The following is a 20,234-nucleotide window of genomic DNA, read 5'->3' as shown; positions in this document are numbered from 1 at the left end:
AAAAAAATATTTACAAAAACTCCCGGGGAAAGAAAAGGGGGGTTTAGAAAAAAAAAAAAAAAAAAAAAAAAAAAAAAAAAAAAAAAACGTATAAAGGATTAAGAACATAATTGGATTTTTAAAAGATTTAAATCCTTGTGTTTGGATAAAATATGGTTTCAATTTTCTGCAATTTGGCTCCTTTGCTATTACAATGTTTGCTTTTAAAACCGTCAAGGCTACATTGGACTAAAAATTAAATACATATTGCTTAAATGAATATTATGCATTCCCAACTCTTGGATTAATTTCAAACTGAGAGACTAAAATATTTGGAGGTGTAAAGTAAATACAATGTTCCCTTTTCTTCTATTTGTTGATCTAATGTAGACATACAATATATTGATACAAGAGTGCTGCTCAAAATAACAACTGATCAGCCTTTAACAACTGTTTATCTGTGATGATTGATTTAAACCAAATTGATTTTTTTTTTTTGACACGGTTTTAAAATAGTTATTAAAATGTGCCAATAGGATATTTAAACTCCAATAGCTGTTGAAATGCTAAGACCTGTGAGGAGAAAAGAGTAAAACAAAAGCCAAAGAAGAAGAAGAAAAAGAAAAACAATTTCAGTCTCAGTCATACTTTAAGAACCTGACTCAGAGATTACAGCTACTGAAACACCAGTTTTCAAACAGTCATCAGGAACTCGTCCTCCTATGAAAATAATTGTACTGTAGAATAAATTAGACACCATCCACGTAATACTGTCCTACCACAAAACATAGTACTTGTATATTTTCATGGATTCATATACATTTAGGCACATACTATATGCACACTTCAGCGTGTGTGCACAGAAGGCAGTTTAATATCTATATTTCTGTAAAAAAAAAAAAAAAAAAAACATTATGACAAAGTGAATTTTTGATTATTATTTTTTTTCTTTTAGATGCGCTCCGTTTGGGCATAAACTCACATTCACTTCCCTAAATGATGCTGCATTCTCACCCCGCCTTGAGTATAAAAAGGTACAGTACTCTTGCATTGCATTTTGTTTTATTATTATCATATATTTTTTTTTCAATCTCACTTTGTCTAATACATTCAGTTCCCAATAACAAAAGTGAAAGCAATGCCTAAAACCGGTGATACTTAGTTTTGGTAGTTTTTTTTTTTTTCTTTTTTCAAGGGAAGTTAAACTCATGAACTAATAAGAAGAGTAATAATAGACTAGCTTTTTCGACACTAGATGGCGAAAGTATGCCATTAAAAACTGGAATGTGCTTTTGTGTAATTTACAATGTGCAGAAAAACCAACAGATTTCTCAAATATTAAGCATTTACAGTTCAAGAAATAAATAAAATCTGAGGAAATAAATACACTGAGGAACAAATATAGTAATAAATACCAATAATATAAGAATGACATAAACACATACAGATTAAAATCAAGCAAATCATACAAAATAATTAAGTGCAAGAGGGGATAAAAATAAAATAATCATCATAATAAAAAAAAAATCTCACCAGGATAAATGCAGAAATGGTAAAAGCATTACAAATCTGGCTGGTAATTTTCTCAGTGCAGCGTGTTTACCGGGGAAATGCCGAACACATTTCCAAAAGCCTTGTCTTATACATGCAGCCGAGCCAGCACTCTTCAGTGAAATAGAGCTATCTAGTGCCATTATCCGAAGTCAAAGGAACCTCTTGGTAGCTCTGCAGCTTAAACATGGATGCCCTTAATAGCCTGTTTGATATTATCCAAGAGGGCCTTGCACTCCGGGGAGTATTCATGCTCCGAGTTGTTGTACATATCAGTTAATGTGTTCACATAGGCTTCAAAATTATGCTCACTGATGGGTCCCTGCAACAAAAACAAGTTTGACCATTAGTGGAAACAGTGCAGCAGGAAATGGCAATTTGAAGGAAACTAGTTCCCACTGACAGGGTTCGACAGATGCAGTGTGTGTGGTCAAAGCTTACTGTACCATTTGAGGCAGCTGAATGTCTGTCAGGCTGTTAATGAGAGCTTGGCTGAGGCGAGCGAGCTCCTTCAGAAGGCCGTTATTGTGCTGTTCGATCATCTTGTTTTCCTCCTCAATTGTCTTCAGGTTACATTCCATCGACGAGATCTGCTTTCGGGTTCAAAACCGAGGAGAGGCTCATCAGATTTAGCGAGCAGCAGCGATCACCCTGAACTGACGCTTTTGAACGCAAGCTGTGGGAGTAAATACTTACCTGTGTTTGGAGGTGCATCATGTCTTCTTCAATTTTCATATTTGAATTGTTCAACTCCTTGATTTCATGATCCAGATGGTGAATGTCCTCTTTGTTTTCAACGCCTGGATTACACAGACCCCCAGGTATTATAGTTAAAAGTGGTTGTTTTTTTTTCAACGTAAACAATAACATTCAATTTTGAATTAACTCACCGCTGCTGGTTTTCAGTTTGATAGTCATCATCTCCTCCTCTGAGTGCTTCTTCTTGATGCTCTGTGCATTCAGCGGGCACCCTGACAAGCTAGTTAAGCACAAATAACAGTTTAAGTTTGTAGAACACCACCGGATCTACATAGACCCGTAAAGGATAGGGATGCAAAGAGAAATTATTGTTTTAGCTCGATCACTTCTAACTGAGGACAAGGCCAATCAGAAATGTAAAAGAATCCAATCTTTTTTTCCAATCGGTGAGTAGGCCAAATGTAAGCAGTGTCATGTTGTGCTAACAGCAGCCCTCCTTGGTGTCGATACTTTTATTGAGTAAGCAACTATTAACGTTAGCTACTTTCATTATCATTGTATTTTTTTTTTTTTAGAAAGGATCTCACTGCAACAATGCAGATGTAACAAGTACAGTTACATCTGTGACTCAGTTAAGTTCTTTGGAGTCTTCTGAACTAGATGAAATGCTCTACAAGGACAGACTCTTTACCATTTTAAAGTTGTATGATAAGAAATCTATTGATTACAATAAACTAAAATCTTTTATATTCTTTCTTTATCACACCATTACAATCTCCCACTATTTTCTGTCTTCTTCAAAATCTCATTCACTAAAATTGTACACATATGTTTGTGTCATGCTGAAGCCAAGCAGTCTTCTGTAATTACTATATTGCAAACATTGCTTTTGCAATGATGACGCAAGGTTTTCGAGCAGATAACTGGATGGCTTATTTAATTACAACAAAGTTTTATTTTTTGGTTTTGTTTTACCCTTTTAAACTTTTTTGCGTCTGTCTTATAACATCTTGGATTTGGAGATGCAGGCAGCCCTTGGGAAAACGTGGAATAAAGGCCCATTTGTGCTGAAGAATACAGACGGAGTATTCTGTCCAGATTCATCGTTCAGTCCAAGAAGACCGTGACAGAAATGGTGGAGCTTCCGCATAATCATGCTGCACAGACCACCTCTGTTTACTGCAGTCTTTATTTTTATGTCTCTTTCTGAGACTGCACATTATCAAGATGGCTTCCACTGTGGGCTGTGATGCTTAGCAAAGTTGGAAACAGGGTTACCTATTTCCAGACATAAAGTGAGCATGAATGGATCTTTAGGGTTAAATATCAACTCTCTAGATTGTGAAGACTGTTGTAAATGTTCCTAAAACTATCAAGTATTGGCCATGCAGCGAGGCTAGAAAAAGCCTATTAATTATAGTTGGTAAATAGAAACCAAAAATTCTTTCCAAAAATCAGAGATCAGAAATTGGTCAGAAAATTTGGATCAGTGCACCACCAGTAAATGTGGCAATGTACAGTAAAGATGCAACATTACAGCCAGCAGTTATGCTGAGAGAGGAAATGATAAGCAAGTGACCTTACCTTCGGTGAGTGGCAAATACATTATTGGCATGTCCGAGGCCGTTGCAGCCAGGCAAGGGACAATGGGGCAGTTCTTGCTTGTTAGCCTTCCAGGCAAAGGGCAGGCCATTGATGGACGACTCTTTCTGTCTTTTAGCAGCTAGCGGACAACTGCCTGCACTGCGGTGGGATGTGTATTTCCCAGATATATGGCCCTGCCCGTCACATCCAATCACAGGACACCTACAGGTCAAGAGATGTGTATGCTGAAATGCTGCACACTCTGCCAAAAAAAAATCTAACAGGCTTGCATTTAGCAACAGTTATATGCTATTGTTTTCTTGCGGTACAACACAGCTTTATTGTTAAACTAAAAAAAAAAAAAAAAAAAAAAAAAAGAAAAGAGTATTAAAAAAAAATCACTTTCAATAACTAGACCGGAAGATTTTTTTAACCATTACCTTGATTAATCCATCCAAATGCTGATTAAAAACAAAGTCAAAAAACTCCACAGACTCAAATAATCACATTAGCTGTAAGTTATTAATCCACTAAAACTTGGATTGGAATTAGCGCTCTGCTCGGGTTAGTGCGTGCATGTTGCGGTGAGCAATATTTGTGTCTGGGTAGGGGGGAGGGGGGGCGCAAAAAACAAAAAAACATCAGCACAACTCATGCTGAATGTCATTAAGAGTTTGTCAGTTGCATTTCCAGGCCTGTTTTCTGCAGGTCAGTAATGGAGTGACATGAATTACAGATAATTGTCATGTTCCCCCCCTCATGCGAAAGAATGTAATTTGGAGGTGGCTAACCCATTCCCTTATTGATAAAGGTGAAAGGTCGCCTGAGATGATCCAAATGGCACACACACTGTGGAGTGCTGCCTGCAAAAAGCCTGTTTCAGCATTTTGCTACTACACAGCATGGCCTCACTTATAGGACAAAACAATGTCAGTCCCCATTACTTACATCCACCACAGGTAGGTAGCTTGATGCAAGGCACCCAGACAATGGAGGCATGCCATATGGCTCACTATTTACAATAATCTAGGGACATTTGTTACCATCCCCCGTTTCTCTCTTAATGTGTATGAGATCTACTCCACCATAATTCCTAAGCTCATGGCCTTGCATTAGTAATTAAAAAGAAAAAATCAGGGTCCAGATGTAGAAGTAAACAAGGGCTCATATATCTGACTTTGGATTTAAACTCCAAATCAATTACATTATTCTTTCTTTCTTTTTCTTTTTTCTTTTTTTTCCAATAACACTTTCACAGACAACAGTGATTAGAGCAAATGAGTGCCGTGCCGTCATCAGTTCGACATTTTCTTAATGTAATATAATTATAAAGAAAGCACTTGGCGAAAAGTGATAAGCCAGATATCCCATTCAAAAAATAGGACCAGCACAAAACCCTAGGGAAAATAAAATCCTACAGAAAACACACCGCTAATCCCCTCCACAAAATAATTCACTAATGTTGCGGACAACAGAAGTATTATTATTTTTTGTTTAACTACACGGCCTCCAGGTATATAACGCACGAAAGCACGATGCCGGTTTTGGTTTGTTGCCTTGTTTTATTTTTACACCAACATAACGGCGGAATGAGGACAGTTAAAAAAAATATCTTACTTAAGCTCCTGCTCATCTTTGTCATCCTTGTTTGGTGTGAGCTTCAAACCTCCTTTTCTGGCACGTGGACAACCTGACAAGCTGAAAACATTTGGAGAAGGTGAAATAACACAAACCTACTGAGAAGTTCCATTAAAGGCTAACAAAGGACAGAATGCCTACAATTTAGATAGATAGATAGATAGATAGATAGATAGATAGATAGATAGATAGATAGATAGATAGATAGATAGATAGCAGCTAAGTCTTTTTTTAAAAAAAACAAGAATTCAGAAAGTGCAGCATGTTTGCTGTTTAAAGTGAGACTTTCACCATCTGCTTGAATGCCACGATTCTGACAAATATATTTCATGCTCAGTGGTGATGGTGCCTTTTTTTCCCCCCATCTCTCTCTCTGTCTCTCTACCTTCTGTGCGAAGCATAGTTCCCAGTCACATGTCCAGATCCATCACAGCCAGGTGTTGGGCACCTGCAGGTTGAGAGACACAGACACCAGGTGCTTTTTACAGCATAAAGTGGATCAATGGTAATATGCAGGAAAGCAGCACAAATAGCTAAATGAGTTCATGTTGAGGACATGGAAATCTTGCACAGTGTGTAATGGGAATGAAAGGGATAAACAGATCGGATATGGGGGGGAAAGCAGAAGAGAATTCAATGGAAGCAAGAACAAGCTGCCTAGTTTTATGTGAAAACGGCTTTAAGAAACAAACAAACAAACAAAAAATATACCAGTTTTTAAAGCACATACTTTAGTTCCTGAGAGTTGGCTGCCATCAGTGATTTGAGAGTTTTGTCAGCCAGGGGACATCCAGACACACTGGAGAGGATAAAGAGCTAAGAGTCACTTTAATTCATGCTTTGATCACTGTTGGATTAAATCATCACAATGCATAAATAATACAATATTATTTGAAAACGCAACTTTCTCCTCGGGAAAAGAAAACCTTTTCATCAAACCGTCATTTAATATTGCGAACTGTGAGAGCTGCGTTTTGTGACAAGTTTAAACAATAAGCACTGTTTGCCTTGGCTGCATAACTTTGAGCTGCTGCTAATGAGACTGTAATTAATTGCGCTACCTCCGATGTGATGCATAATTCCCTGTCACATGGCCGCTGCCATCACAGCCTGGGGTCGGACAGCTGCACAGGGAACACAAAGCATTTAATACACAGATTACTCCACTTCCCACAGATTTTGCCAAGCTGCGACTGACATCTTTTATTTGACACTGAGAGCCCTCTCATTGACGTTAAAAAGAAACAAGAGTTAGTAGAGCGAGAAGTTTAGTAAGTGTTTGTGATCACAGTGCTTAGGATTCAGTGTGGTAATGTCTCTGAGCGCCGTTCGGGAGATCTCAGGGGAAGCTGTGCTGTGCAAAAACTAAAGGGTCCTACTTTTTCTGGTGGGAAGACCCAGTAGAGTAGAGCATGCACTCTAACTACAAGAGTCAAGAGTTGTGCGAAGCTTTTACAGGGAGAAAACTCACTTTTAAACAGACACAATTCTTCTCCACATGAACCTGCAGACATATCAGTTACAGTCAAATGTGACACAGGGAGTTTCATTTGACCCACTTAAATCAATCTGCTCTTGGGTTCGGAGTTACACTTTTTTTTTTCTTTTTAAATCATTAATACTGACCATCTGCCGACTAAAAAGGGAGGATCAGCTTACACATATCTGACTGAATAAAGATGCTGCAAGATGTTTCAGCATTTAACCCTGTATAGCCTACCTCAAAAGCTCCTTCTTTGAATCCCGTAGCAGCAGCTTGGCTTTGGGGCTTAACATACTGCCGTCCCCTGGATAGTGCTGGTCCTCCAAGGACACCTGATCGTAATCCTCCTGAAGAGAAAAACAAAACAACAACATGGCTAGAAACTCTCTCTTCACTGACCTAAAAGTCAATAATTAAGAAAATCCCTTTGTAATACTCTTAAAACATTTGCTAAAGGTCAGAGTGCAGCAAAAAGAGATTAGGCCCGAGGACACTCGGGATATAAACCATACATCCATTTAAAGTAGCCCACAAAGTGTTTATGATGCAAAGCCACGGCGCACTGATGTTTGTATTTAAATCCGGCAACGTATATCTACAACAAATAAGTCCCGTCTTTGAAACATAAGAAGCCATATTATGGTTCACTCAGAGTCCCTTGCGCAACAATGTGGAGCACAGAAGCACTGATTTGGTATACTTTCAGACATGCTGTTGCTATGTCTTTAAAAATGTCACTGTAAATATTTTTTAAGGAGCTACGTGTCAATAAGAAACGAGACTATGTCACTAAAATGAAAGAGAACGATGACTTAATTTCTGTTTTAGCAAAGCTCTGGGCCATCTTAAAAAATACACATATTTCTACTTTTCAGTTCAGACTAAATATTAAAATGTTTTGATTATTTATTTGGTGCGAATATGTTCAAACATTCCTCATTTCACCATTTCTGCTTTTCACACATTTTATTACCTTATAAAATTATTTAAAAAGCATCGATTAAGGTATTACCACACCACTAAAGTTTAAATGTAATTTATAAATTAACAAAGTATGTTTCCTAATTTGTAGAAGCACTATATTTAGCTTTAAATTAAAATTTCACTATTTACCACTCTGCATATTTACTGAAACGTTGCACAAAGAGAAATATGCTTTGTGTTTAAAGATCTCACTAAAGGACAAGTGAAGCAGTTCAAAAACTATGTGTCTGAAAGTCTTTAAAAAATATAGCATAAGTCCAGACCACACAAAACAAATGTGCAGACAGACATATTTTTATTTTTCATATTCAGAAGTAACTCAAGTAAAGGTTTGGTTGTTTATCAAATTTCACACATTTCTAAGAAATCCATAAAATGTATAATTAAATTAACTAGCCAAATTGAAAAATAAAACTGAATGTTTATGAATTTTGAATGAACTGTATTACAAAAACTTCATACTAATTAACTTAAAATCATTAGAATGTTTGTTTGCACTTTGTACATTAGAAAAAAAAATATTTTAATGCATTTGAACCATAAAAATTAAAATGTTTAGACTAACTGGTGAACCAATAAATGGATACCTTTCGTCTTATTGTTCTTAATTCATCTGACTACATGCAAAACTGCAATGTGTTTGTTATTCCAGCTCCTTAAATTGTTTGCTTTTTATTCTATGAGATATGTAATTTGGTAATAAACTCACATCCTGCTGCTTATACTTAAATTTAACTGATGTTTTAGATATTATATTTTACCTAAAAGATTAATCTAAAAAAAATAAGTCAAATCTCACTTTATTTGATAATATCTTTCTAAAACTCTTTGAGAAATGTTAGACAGTTTGGCAAAGTTTAGAGAATTTGAAGCAAAGATGTTTAAAAGTTAGATTTCTTTTACTTTTTTAAAAATAAGTCAAGTAGTAACACTTTGGTTGTTTGTCAGTGTTTTTCCTGTCTTCATTTGCTTTCAATGGACATTTCTTGCATTTTTTAAAATCTACGGCAAAAAAAAAAAAAAAAAAAAACTTAAAACAGGAATCCGTTTTCAGGCTTAAAACAGATAAATTTTGATTAAAAATGAATTACTATAAAGCAGAAGCTAATGTTTGTCTACGCGTTACAGTCCCTTTCTGTCATATTTTCCCCCTTCCATCCTCAGCGGTTTCATTTGTGTTTTTGCGCCACAAGCAGCTTTTTACCTCTTTGTCCTGTAAAACGTGTGCTTTGCTGAAGTTGACAGGGATGGAGTTCTCCCAGGTTTCTCTGTCACACAGCGGCTGGTAGAAGGCGGGGCCGATGAGCAAACTTCCGCCTTTCGCCAGGGCAGACTCGGGAGGCGGCAGCTGTTCATCCGAAGGTGTTTTGGCCCGGGCTTTTCCATTCTCTTTGCACTTCTTCATGCTTAGGTCCAATGTCCCATTTTCATCCACCTCAATTAGCATATCCTAAAGAAAAAAAGAAAACCAAAAAACCGTTACAGAATCCAGTTGACACATGTAACAACATGTTATAAAACAAAAATAATTATTTTAGTGCTGCGAGTGATAAAATGTAGGGGGAATAAAAGAAAAATGAAAGGTGTTTTCTAATTACGATAAGCCAGCAGTCACGCTGGAAAAACTTTCACCCCTTTCTCTGTAAACAAGAATAAAATGACTTAAAAACGCAGAACAAACAACGTATTTAAATAATTCATACAGCAGTTATCTCACACCAGACAAAATACCAAACTAAGCCAGCATTAATTCTGCTGAACACAAAAAAAATAATCACTGGTGTGTAGTTTTTTTTTTTTTTTTTTTTGGTGACAGCTGTATCATCTGTTTTCTAGGACACACAACCAAGATGGCAGCTGGGAGTCAGGGTGTGCGTGTGTTTGCGTGTGTGTGTGTGTGTTTTAGGTGGGGGGTTGGGTTGTTGGTTTTAGGTCATCATTATTAAAGCAAAAATTAAAAAGCTTAATGTGGCATAAGTTTCCCCTGCTGACAGATGTGTTTGTCGTTTGTGCATTTGCGTTTTTAGTACTGAAACGTACTGACATGATGACTTATGGCTGTTTTAAGGTATTAAAAGTTGGACCTCATTAGAGGCTAAAGTCCTTTTTTTTCCATAAAAGAAACCAATTACTCAATCCATATGTTTCATTAAACCCTATCTATGATTACAGGGTCAATTGATAGTGGTAGTTTGATTAATTAAGAGTAATTTTCGTAAATGTGACTGTCCAGTTTAATTATCCTGCACCGAAAATGGCACCAGTGTGAAATTAAAGAACTTTTATTGATTGATTGTGATTTAATGTTAGCAGAAATCTAAAGCAAAAACATTTGCTTTTCTCTCTCTTTTGTTTCATTGAATAACTATAACAGCAGTTTCACGCTTTTCCTTGTTTTTTGTGCTTTTTTTTAAGCGTCTGGATAGATTTCTTTCTGGTATATTTCAAAGTGTAATATATTTACATATGCATATAAGTTAAAGCATCCAGCGACATATAACACTCTAAATATGGCCCCCTCTTTTTCAGACGCGAAAGCTGTTCTTCATTTTGTGTGTCTATCCAAGACAACTAAGCTGTAAACGAGAACAGATGATTAACTTGCTAACACTGTTTTATTCATTCAGTGGGCTGGTACCTGGTACAGGGCCACATTCTCAGCTCAACAAGCTGGGAGACAAGGATCTGTGCTGTGTAGGTGTGGAAACCTTGAATCATCTACAGTACACAGTGCACGTATGTAACCCACAGAATGTGATCAATATTAATCATGACGTGAGTTGGGAAGTTGCTGAGCACAATGCCATGTTGGGCATTCGTCGCAAAACAGAAGACATTTTGATCTGCACACATTTTCCTGCAAAGAGTTTGGATTTGGTGTGAATTAAACTTTCGATATGTTAACTCCTTTTGCTAATTGGCTTAATCCGTTTGAAGGCTTCTAAAGACGATCTGGTGTATACACACAGCCTATGCTGGATCATATAACTAAGCAAAATATCCTCTGCCATCTGCACTGGGCAAGATGCATCTTCAGACATCAGTTCAAGGGTTTTACATGCCAGCTGATGTCAAAACAAAATACAATGCCACATGTTTCACCAAAAAGCAAAAAAAAAAAAAAAAAAAGGGGGGGGGGGGGGGGGGGGGGGAAAAGGGAGGGCAGTCTAAAAGGGAAAAGCCGGCAGATTTGATTTTTTCTTCAGACGTGATGCTCTGGCGGTTCTTGCATGAATGACGGCCCGGTAAAGACCTTCCTTCCACAGTCAAGAGCAAAACAAAAAATGTAACTATATATTGTGTTTTATTATTATTATTATTATTTAGCAAACAGTCGCATCTGGTTAGAATAATTCATCTCACATTTAACCAGACTGTATTTTAGTTCGCAAACTAAAGATGAATAAATTCAGACTAAATCCCTTATGTAAAACTGTAAAGCGGCCTTCTGTGCCGCATTTATTATGTTACTTGAATAAGATCCCAACTTTAACATTGGCTGCATTGTGTATTCATATTTTCATACATTTTTTACACAGTGCACCACTATGTTGTCTGCCTAATCCCCTTTAACTGGACATAAGCAACAACAAAAACTTGCTTTGTGAAACTAACAAAAAAATTTTTTTTTTCTAATTTGTTATATTTTGGAGAGCTCATACTGCTCCCTAGCACAATGCCATTTTGCTCCTACGAAATATTCAAGCGCAAAATGGCAGGTAAATAAGGAGGTAAAAAACAAAACAAAACAGATTTTTCTACTTGGTGTCACTCTTGAACTCTTTGCACCAAACTCTCTTTGGTTTCCCTTTCATTTCACTCACAAATCAGAGCTCTTTTAGAGAACAACAACAAAGATCTTTCCAATGGCCTAATTTTATTACCTTGGTTGAGGTTGCCAAGGCCTGGCCGCTGATGGTTTCCATGCTCTTCCGGTAGCGAGTGGAGAGGTTAAGAATGGCGGCTGTCGCTGCAGTGGCCTGGAGACTGTCTTCTTTTTTGAATTGACTCGGAGGACTGTGTTGACCAGAGATGGGCACGCAGCCACCCGAAGCTCCGAGTATGCCAGAATACTGCTGAGGTGCTAAAAGACAAACAATCCGGCCATTTAGCTGCTAAGCCACAATGTGTTAAACTCAAACGTCAAAATCCTTAGAAATATTTCAAAGAAATCTTTGTAATACATGCAGTTGAATTTTCATTCCCATAAAGTATGAAACTTACAGTCGGGGTATTGCAACATTTCCTGGTCTTGGTTGGTCCCCAGCAGTGGCTGTTTGCCGAAGACCTGCGCGTCAAAGCTGGCGTAATCGAAGCGAATTCGGCTGTACTTGTCCATTTCTTTTGTGAGGCTGGTTTGCAAGGCTGCTACTGGATGAGATAGCCTGTAGTTCAGTTGGTTCATTTCAAACTTCTTTATTAAACTGATTGCCCTAAAAGTAGGAGAACAGAAGAGTGTGCCTTATTGTATAGAAGAATTTACAAACAAAGGTGCTTGAAAAGTTAATAAAAAAAAAAAAAGCAGTAAAACTGTAGACATTGTGTTAATTCATTGAGGGATGCCAGTGCTTTTGTACAAATGGAGCCTGGAATCTAATGTGTGTTGAAGATCCACAGTCAGGTTGCCAGACTAATTAATATAGAAGGAATGGGCATCCTGCCCATGATATATCCACAGGGAACAAAGAGTTCTGCTCTTTTATCATTCCTAATAGAGAGGAACTCACAGGAGCAGCAAGCGTCACTTATGTTTGCTTGGAAAGCTCAGATTTAGGCTGTGTGTTCAGCTGGGATCAGGGAATGAACATATTCCACTTTTCCTCAATAACGATAGTCTTTATCAGTTTTTTTTTTTTCAGATGATCTCAGCTGTGTGTAAAGAACTGAGTCCACCACTGAGCTGAAATGCCATTGTTTGTCCGCACGTGCTCACACTGAGCGCAGTGGAAGTCCAAAAGCATGATCTGGCGCCATACCTCGGCGAGCGGTCAGGCGTTTGTCTGCACTTCAGGCTCTCGTCTTGAGGTTTGGAGACTTTCACTGCGGCGGCAATGGGGCAGCCTGAGAGACTGGTCGGGGAGAGGGGATTAAACACATTAGGTGAGCTCTGAAACTCATCGCCAAACAGGGTGCAGGCTTTCTAATGGCTCCTGTCTGTGGTTGTACCTCCGGTGGGTGCTACGGTTGCTGTTGACATGGCCCCTTCCTGTGCACCCAGGTGTAGGGCACTTGAGGACGTTTTCATGCATTGCCAGGACTGCGTAGACAAAAACAAACAGACGGACGGCATGAGAATTTGAACATGCAAGGAAAAGTTATGTTCTAAGATCAGCTTTCTGCCAGTGCAAATACAGTACAGAAAGCTTCAATATATTTTAAATGATTTTAGGTAACAAACCAATGTAAAGCGGATGGCGACACTGAAGCGAAAGGAAAATGATAGTTTTCAATTTCTTTAAAACTGTGTGTACAAATAATAAGCAAACTTATAGAAGCGTATTTCATTCTAAGTCTTTTGTCCTGTTATTGTACTTCATTTGCACATCAGCAGACAGATCATTTGACCCATTCTTCTTCGTATTCTAGCCCAAGTTCAGTTAGATTGGACGGATCTGAAAACATACGTTTTCAATTTTCCCTCAAATTCTCAACTAGATTTAGATTTGGACTTTGACTGGGCCACTCTAATGCTCCAATTTTGATCTTTACCATTCCGTTGGAGCTCAGGCTGTATGCTCAGAGTCTCAAGAATTTTGTACCGTCTAAGTGGTTCTGACGGGCACCATGTTAATCCCCCCAGCCCCCCGACCCCTATTCCCATCAGGACTGATCAGGTTCCCTGCCTCTGTGGTGGAAAAGCAATCCCACAGCATCATGCTGCCACCCCAATATTTCTTAAACATGGTGGTAACATCATGCTGTGGGATTGCTTTTCTGCAGCACAGCCGGTGCAGGCTTTTACACTTTTTAGATTTTTATTTGTAAACATTTTTGGAAAGCCATTAACCATTTTTCTTCCGCTTTGATTGTATATGCACTGCCTTAGGTTGCTCTTTCTTATAAAAACTCATTGAAACACAAAAATGTGATAAGTTTCGAAAACATTTAAGTTATTAATACTTTAAAAAAAAACTGTGCTGCATGTAACATCATATATTTCTGTGCATGAACTGATGTTTCACAGAACAAGAAGAAAGATCCTGCAGGGACATGATGAGGAAGAAAAAGCAAAAAGCTGTTTGCCTATTGAGTAAAATGCTGTTATGTGGCCGAAATGTAAACAGCTTAGCAAAAAGAGGAGCGAAAATAAGACAGATTACATTCTTTAAACCAAATGCGTTGTTAAAGGTCCGCTCTGTATCCTTAGAAAGTTCTCCTCTGTACATATCCGCCAATTAGTTTATTGGAGTTGTCTATTTATTTTTGAATTCTTGCGCCTGGAAGCCCTTTGATTTGCAAATACAGCCTGCAGTCTAAGAGCATGTGCGTTTTTGAAAAACTTAATTACTTTTTCTGTTCCCTTTTGTAACATTACCGTTTAATGTTCAATGTTTGTTGAGTTATATTGAAATGACTTAACAATCGCCAATGTGGGGGGAGAAAGGAGAATTCAATATTCAAACATTATGAGTAAAAGAAAGAAAATCCTTTAAGTTTATGTGTAAAGTTTTTTTGTTGCTCATCTTTGAACTGAACTAAATGTATAAGCAGGCTTTTCGTGTCTTTTTGCTTTTGCTAAGAGGTTTTCAATTACTGCGGCTGATTGTAAATGGTAAAACCAGAGGGCTTTTTTTTTTTTTTTTCTTAAATAAAAATCATCCCACTAAACGACGTTGCTTCTGTAACTCACTCTCGGGGGGAACTCGGACTTTGTGAGGACATCCAGACAGACTCCTGTGATGTGGGTACAGGCCCGTCACATGACCGGTGCCATCACAGCCGGGGGTTGGACACTTTATATCCTTTTTATCTGTCCTGGGAGAGTCTACAGACATAGGAAAAGAGCAGATTTTTACAGGAAGTAAAATGGAATTGTTTCTGTTTCAAACGTAAAAAGCAAAGAAGAAAATGAAATCTACACGTTAAGGTTTTGTAATGTTCGGCATGTATGAAACATTTAAACCAAAAGATTGAAATATCATGCACCGGCAAAACCGTTTTGCACTACATGCATCTATTAAGCTGCCGTTTTAGTTAAGGCTACAGTTTAACACAGAGCATTCACTTCTTAATGCCCATCCATCGAAAGATTACATCCAGGATTACACATTTATCTGCAGTCATTTGAAGAATCCGAGGGAAACATGAGAGGTACTTTAGCAGGATTTAAGACTTATGGTCATGGTTAAATATCCAGTTGATTCCTATCAAAATCCAATATTCTGAGTAGCACCAATTCCATATTAAAAAAAAATGTTCTTCTTTATATTTTAGTCTGTTTATTTATTACCTCACTTGTTGCCAAAATGTTTTTAGTCCTTAAGAGGATTTCCGTCCTCTGATTCCCCCGCTACTCCCCTGCATATGCTTCTTTTATTCCTTTCAAATGTTTTTTCGGCGCACACAATCTTCTAAATAACAAGTCATCTATCTGATTTACGCTAGATGGAGGATTCCGTTTTTTTATTTATTTATTTATTTATTTTTATTATTATTCTTGAACAATATTAGAATGTTCCAGATCATTTTCTTAGTGTTAATACCTTTGCCTCCATGGTAGTTGAGCCTGCTCTCCATGTCCATCATCCTATGATGCCTTCTCTCGCTGGTCATCTGCTCCAGGAGGAATCGATCCATTTCTCTGTAGGCGTGGTGTAGGGCCTGCCTCTGCTCCGTCTGCAGGGCGATGGCCTGCTCCAGCAGACTCAGGTTCACTCTTCCTCTGCTCATGTCAAGGCCTCTGTCGTGGAGGCCCAGAGCCCAGCCTTCGAGCCTGGGCAGCCGGTCTGCCTCTGCCTCCCCCTCGCTGTCCTCCTCAGCGGGGAGCAGCCTGTACCTTAAAGCTTCGGCTTGGAAAATGCTCGCTCTGCCTAGCGGACTGCCCAGTTCAGACTCGTCCTTCATGTGGCTGTTTCTGCCTGGAAGGTCTTCGGAGGCTCGAGAAGGGCTGCAGTTTGAGCTGTGGTCTTTGGCAGACAGAGACAGGGGCTCCCACTCAGCTTCCCTCATGTCTCCGTATGGACTCTGCGGCGATGAGGTGCCGCTCATCCTGTCTTGACTTTGGTCCTCTTCTTCATTGTTAGGGAACTCCTCATCCTCCTCCGCCATCAGATGCTCAGAGGTGTCCAGCTCGCACCGGGGCGAGCCGTTAGACGCAACTTCAGGCCATCTGAGCAAAACGGAGTTTGACGCAGCATCCAGGCAGCTGCTTTTGTCAGCCGCTCCATTCACTGCTTTAAAATTTCCATCTGAAACAACAGGAGAACATGCGTTACTGCGCTGCATAGTGAACTTGTGCTGTTTTTGCCCCTCGCACAATAAGAATTGTATTTCTTTAGTAATCTTTAGCAAATCCCTTAAAGGTTTTAGGTTTTCTCTTACTTCTCTAATAATAATATTCAGAGAAAAACATGTTTTTATACGCATCAACAGGGATTTATAATGTTTATACATGCTGCAGAGGAATGATGATCAACAGTCATAAGGTTTCACAATTTCCAAGCAATTCCGACATATTTTTCAAAACATATGTAAAACCTTCCTTCTGCTAGTTCAGCGCCAAAAACCTATGACATAAGGAAAACAATTGCTTTTCACTTTCTTGCCGCCTCCATCTGGAGCAACAACTCAATAAAGATTTAGAACAAGATTATGAGAGGATTTACAGAACATGGGCAGAACACACATTTTTTTAAATTCTAATTCATGATCTGCGTTTCAAAGTGCAAGCCGAGGAGTAACATGTCGTCTGTCAAATCTGATTTAAGGAGCAAAAAAACAAAGTGTTGTTTCTAGGAGTAAAATCAGAGGAAAAGTGGGGGGATTGATTAAAACACAAATTTAGAAATTTGGGAAAGTTGAAATTAAAAATATGAATTAACATGAATGCTTAAAAAGGGCAGAAACAAGTTTTTGTGTTGGTAAAAAAAAAATGTAATATGTTGTCAGCAGCTCTGGTCTAATTTCCATGAAATCTCTAATTTAATAAACATGACCTTAAACTGCTGAGGCATTTATTAATTTGGCTTAGTTTTTTTTTTTTTCTCTGAATACTCATCCACTGTTCATAAAACTGGTGACCCTCTGCACTTTTACACTGAAAATAAGGACCTTCCAAAATTCTGAAATATGTAATATTCCTACTGCTAAGAGTGAATATGACTGAAAATCAAATGTAAGCAAAGCGTTTTATGTGATAATATTGAAATTATAATAGAGTAGAATATGTGCTGGCAGCAGTCTATTTAAGTTATATTTCTGTTTTATATGCCAGTAGATGTAAGAAAGGATCTTATGAGACATTTTTTTGCATTGGTTTTGTATAAAAATCAGCATGTAGTTAAATTCCTCTGCTCTGACATGATGCCATGTAAAGCACATGTTGTGACTTTACTGAATATTATTAAATTCTGGATATATTTCTCAACGTCCTTCAATTTTACAGCCATATTAAAAAGAAATAAATCTGTTTTCTGTGGGCTATTTTGCAAAGAGGTCTTTATCATTTCATTTGCATTAACCCACAGATCCTTTATCATTTAGAATAAATCCCAGTCACATGTACAGAGGGCCAGAAGATTTTAGGAAATGCCGATCCGGTAAAGAGACAAAGAGGGTTAGGGTTATCCCTGAAAATGAATCGGAGACAACACTTTACTAACACTGCTGATCATGTTAAGTCATGGTCAGTGATTAACAAAGGAAAGCTATCATCTGGATTGATTCAACAAAATCTCTCCTGATCCCCAAACCATTTAAACTTACGTGTTATTAAAGCTCTTTAGACTGTGAAGGTTTTTTTTTTTTTTTTTTTCTTTTCGCCCGGCTGAACTGGAGGTCTGTGTATCCACATAAGTAGCTGGACATTAGAGTCCAAACTAAAAGTGGGATTCAGTGGACTGAGAAGATTGATAGATATGGATTGCGAGAATCAGATCACATGGTGCAGAGAACGATATAGAAACAGGCATTAGCAAAAAGCTGAGACTTAATAACAAAAAACTCTTAATCCTGACCAAAAGAGCTTTAAAATCACAGGCATTATGTGGTGCTCATAAAACAAAACTACCTATCAGTAAAAATACAGGATTTGGGGCTTTGTTGAGTACGAGGGACTTTTACTTGTCTGGCTCAGGCAAACATTTCAGTGGGTCAATATTTCCTACTGAGAGCAAGAACAGAAAAAAAAAAAAGAATGTCTAAAGGCAAACCTTGATGAATGAAAAATTAAAGTCAGTAACACGTATTTACATTTATGAGGCAAGGGTTTTTGTTTTTCATCCAGATGGACTCCCAGGCCTAACACAGCCGCATACAGTTAGACACACACACACACACACACACACATTGAAGTGTAGTGGAAAAAAAAGGAAAGAGACGGAGGAAAAAAACTTGGATCCCTCCGCTGGTTTGTGTGTTGGAACAGGTGAACAGTTTGTACTCCAGAATAGCCATTACCAGCACTCTGCAGCAGGGCTGCAGTTGGCTGGAGCTGAACGCAGCGTGGCTCAACAAAACAAGAGGCTTATTTTTTCCTCCCTTTTTGTTAAAATGCAGATATGACCAGCTTCTCTCCACAAAAACAACAAAAAAAAAATTTCTTACAGCTTCCAGTCCACTTTTCCAATTTTTTTTTTTTTTTCACAGAAAATAGCCCCACGAATCTGACAATAACAGCAAAATATGCCGTGAATATGCTTAACAATATTCTTGTTGTTGTTGTTTTTGACACATTTCAGATTTATCTTTTGTAGTTTTTGGTATTTTTGTGTGTGTGTGTGTTTTAAACCAACTCCACTGAATAATAAGTTTATATGAGGGAAAAATAAACAGCAGTAACCTGAATATAAACAGTGAATTACTTAAATCACTGTAATGTAATATGAACCCAGGAAACAAATAAATTCCATTTCCAATAAATCCACACAATTTTGGTGAGCTACTCTCCAGGTCCATTTAACTACACACATGTGTACTATAATGAGCTGAAGACATTATGCCTAATTATGTATTAGACTGTGTTAGAGGGCCTAACAAAAGCTTTTGAAAGGGACAATTACGTTTGTTGCTTAGTTACATCGTTAAAAATATACCGAATCAGTGCAGATTATAGTGGGCGAGAATGCACATGTACGCCATGAGCGTTGTTGCCAAAATGCACAAAATTCAGTTAATCCGGAAAAAAGAAAAAAAAAATTGCCTTCTTTTGCAATGGACGGGAGAATAAGTGGTGTATCTGAACTGTTAAAAAATATGAGCCAAAAAAAATAAATAAATAAATAAATAAATAAATAAAGTGATACCAACAAAGAAAAGGGAAGTTTTAATTTAAATCAAGTGAACTGGTGCACGCCTCCATTCAGTTTTTATTGTATGGAATCAATGGGTTTGGCTTAGCTGTTAAAAAAGGACAGATGAGGGGTCTGAAATCTGGCCTCATCAAGAGGGGGTAAAGCCACGCCAAAAATATCATGGCAGATCAGCTGTCAAAACTTCAATTTGTGGACGTGAGACACAACTAATATGGGCCCAGCAGTGTAGTCTTTCACTTCCACTGCACAATGACTGCGGCTGCTGGCTGATGGCAGAGGGAGGGGAAATATGAATGCAACAGATGGGATTTTAAAATTCAGCGTCAATTGTTCATCAAAACAGACAAAACAACAGGACATCTGTTTACCTGCTGGAGTGTCAATGTTCCTCAGCTCTTCTTTGTCCTGTGGCGGTGCCAGGTCCTCGCTCTCCTCTTCACATGCATCGCTGGGGCTGTAGTGGCGGGGTTTCATCAGCAGGGACTTTCGCTTATTGACAGGGGCGCCCTGCACCCCATCCTGGGCGCTCCTCTTCCTTGCCGCGGACCCATATGGGCTGGACAAAAAAAAGGGGAGGACAGCAGAGGCGGGAGAGGAGTCAGGATGCTCATTTTAAACTGTGAAAATGCTCAATTTTCATCTATCTATCTATCTATCTATCTATCTATCTATCTATCTATCTATCTATCTATCTATCTATCTATCTATCTATCTATCTATCTATCTATCTATCTATATATATATATATATATATATATATATATATATAGATATATATATATATATATATATATATATATATATATATATATATATATATATATATATATATAGAGAGAAAAAAA

At 37.9% G+C, this 20,234-nt stretch overlaps 1 protein-coding gene across 6 annotated transcripts in view; it reads right to left on the bottom strand.

The window, feature by feature from the left end:
- Positions 1–465: 465 nt before the first annotated feature.
- Positions 466–20,234, bottom strand: part of st18 (ST18 C2H2C-type zinc finger transcription factor) — a 58,143-nt gene continuing 38,374 nt past the window's right edge. For 5 of the 6 annotated variants that reach the window (XM_015038836.1, XM_015038822.1, XM_015038844.1 and 2 more), the window contains 18 exons: positions 19,758–19,945; positions 15,622–16,326; positions 14,769–14,903; positions 13,085–13,175; positions 12,895–12,987; positions 12,143–12,351; positions 11,803–12,002; positions 9,123–9,368; positions 7,172–7,281; positions 6,513–6,575; positions 6,182–6,250; positions 5,837–5,899; positions 5,431–5,511; positions 3,814–4,035; positions 2,421–2,509; positions 2,227–2,330; positions 1,977–2,123; positions 466–1,852 (listed from right to left, as the gene is read on the bottom strand). In XM_015038836.1, the coding sequence (XP_014894322.1) occupies positions 1,712–1,852; positions 1,977–2,123; positions 2,227–2,330; positions 2,421–2,509; positions 3,814–4,035; positions 5,431–5,511; positions 5,837–5,899; positions 6,182–6,250; positions 6,513–6,575; positions 7,172–7,281; positions 9,123–9,368; positions 11,803–12,002; positions 12,143–12,351; positions 12,895–12,987; positions 13,085–13,175; positions 14,769–14,903; positions 15,622–16,326; positions 19,758–19,945 (2,956 nt within the window). In that variant the 3' untranslated portion in view covers positions 466–1,711. The remainder of the gene's footprint in view (positions 1,853–1,976; positions 2,124–2,226; positions 2,331–2,420; positions 2,510–3,813; positions 4,036–5,430; positions 5,512–5,836; positions 5,900–6,181; positions 6,251–6,512; positions 6,576–7,171; positions 7,282–9,122; positions 9,369–11,802; positions 12,003–12,142; positions 12,352–12,894; positions 12,988–13,084; positions 13,176–14,768; positions 14,904–15,621; positions 16,327–19,757; positions 19,946–20,234) is intronic. The other variant, XM_015038830.1, reaches the window with a different exon arrangement.

This window comes from Poecilia latipinna, unplaced genomic scaffold (genome assembly GCF_001443285.1).
Source record: "Poecilia latipinna isolate Pla-1442-1.1 unplaced genomic scaffold, P_latipinna-1.0 Scaffold27, whole genome shotgun sequence".
Classification (NCBI taxonomy): Eukaryota; Metazoa; Chordata; class Actinopteri; order Cyprinodontiformes; family Poeciliidae; genus Poecilia; species Poecilia latipinna.
This window is presented reverse-complemented; position numbering and strand designations above follow the sequence as displayed.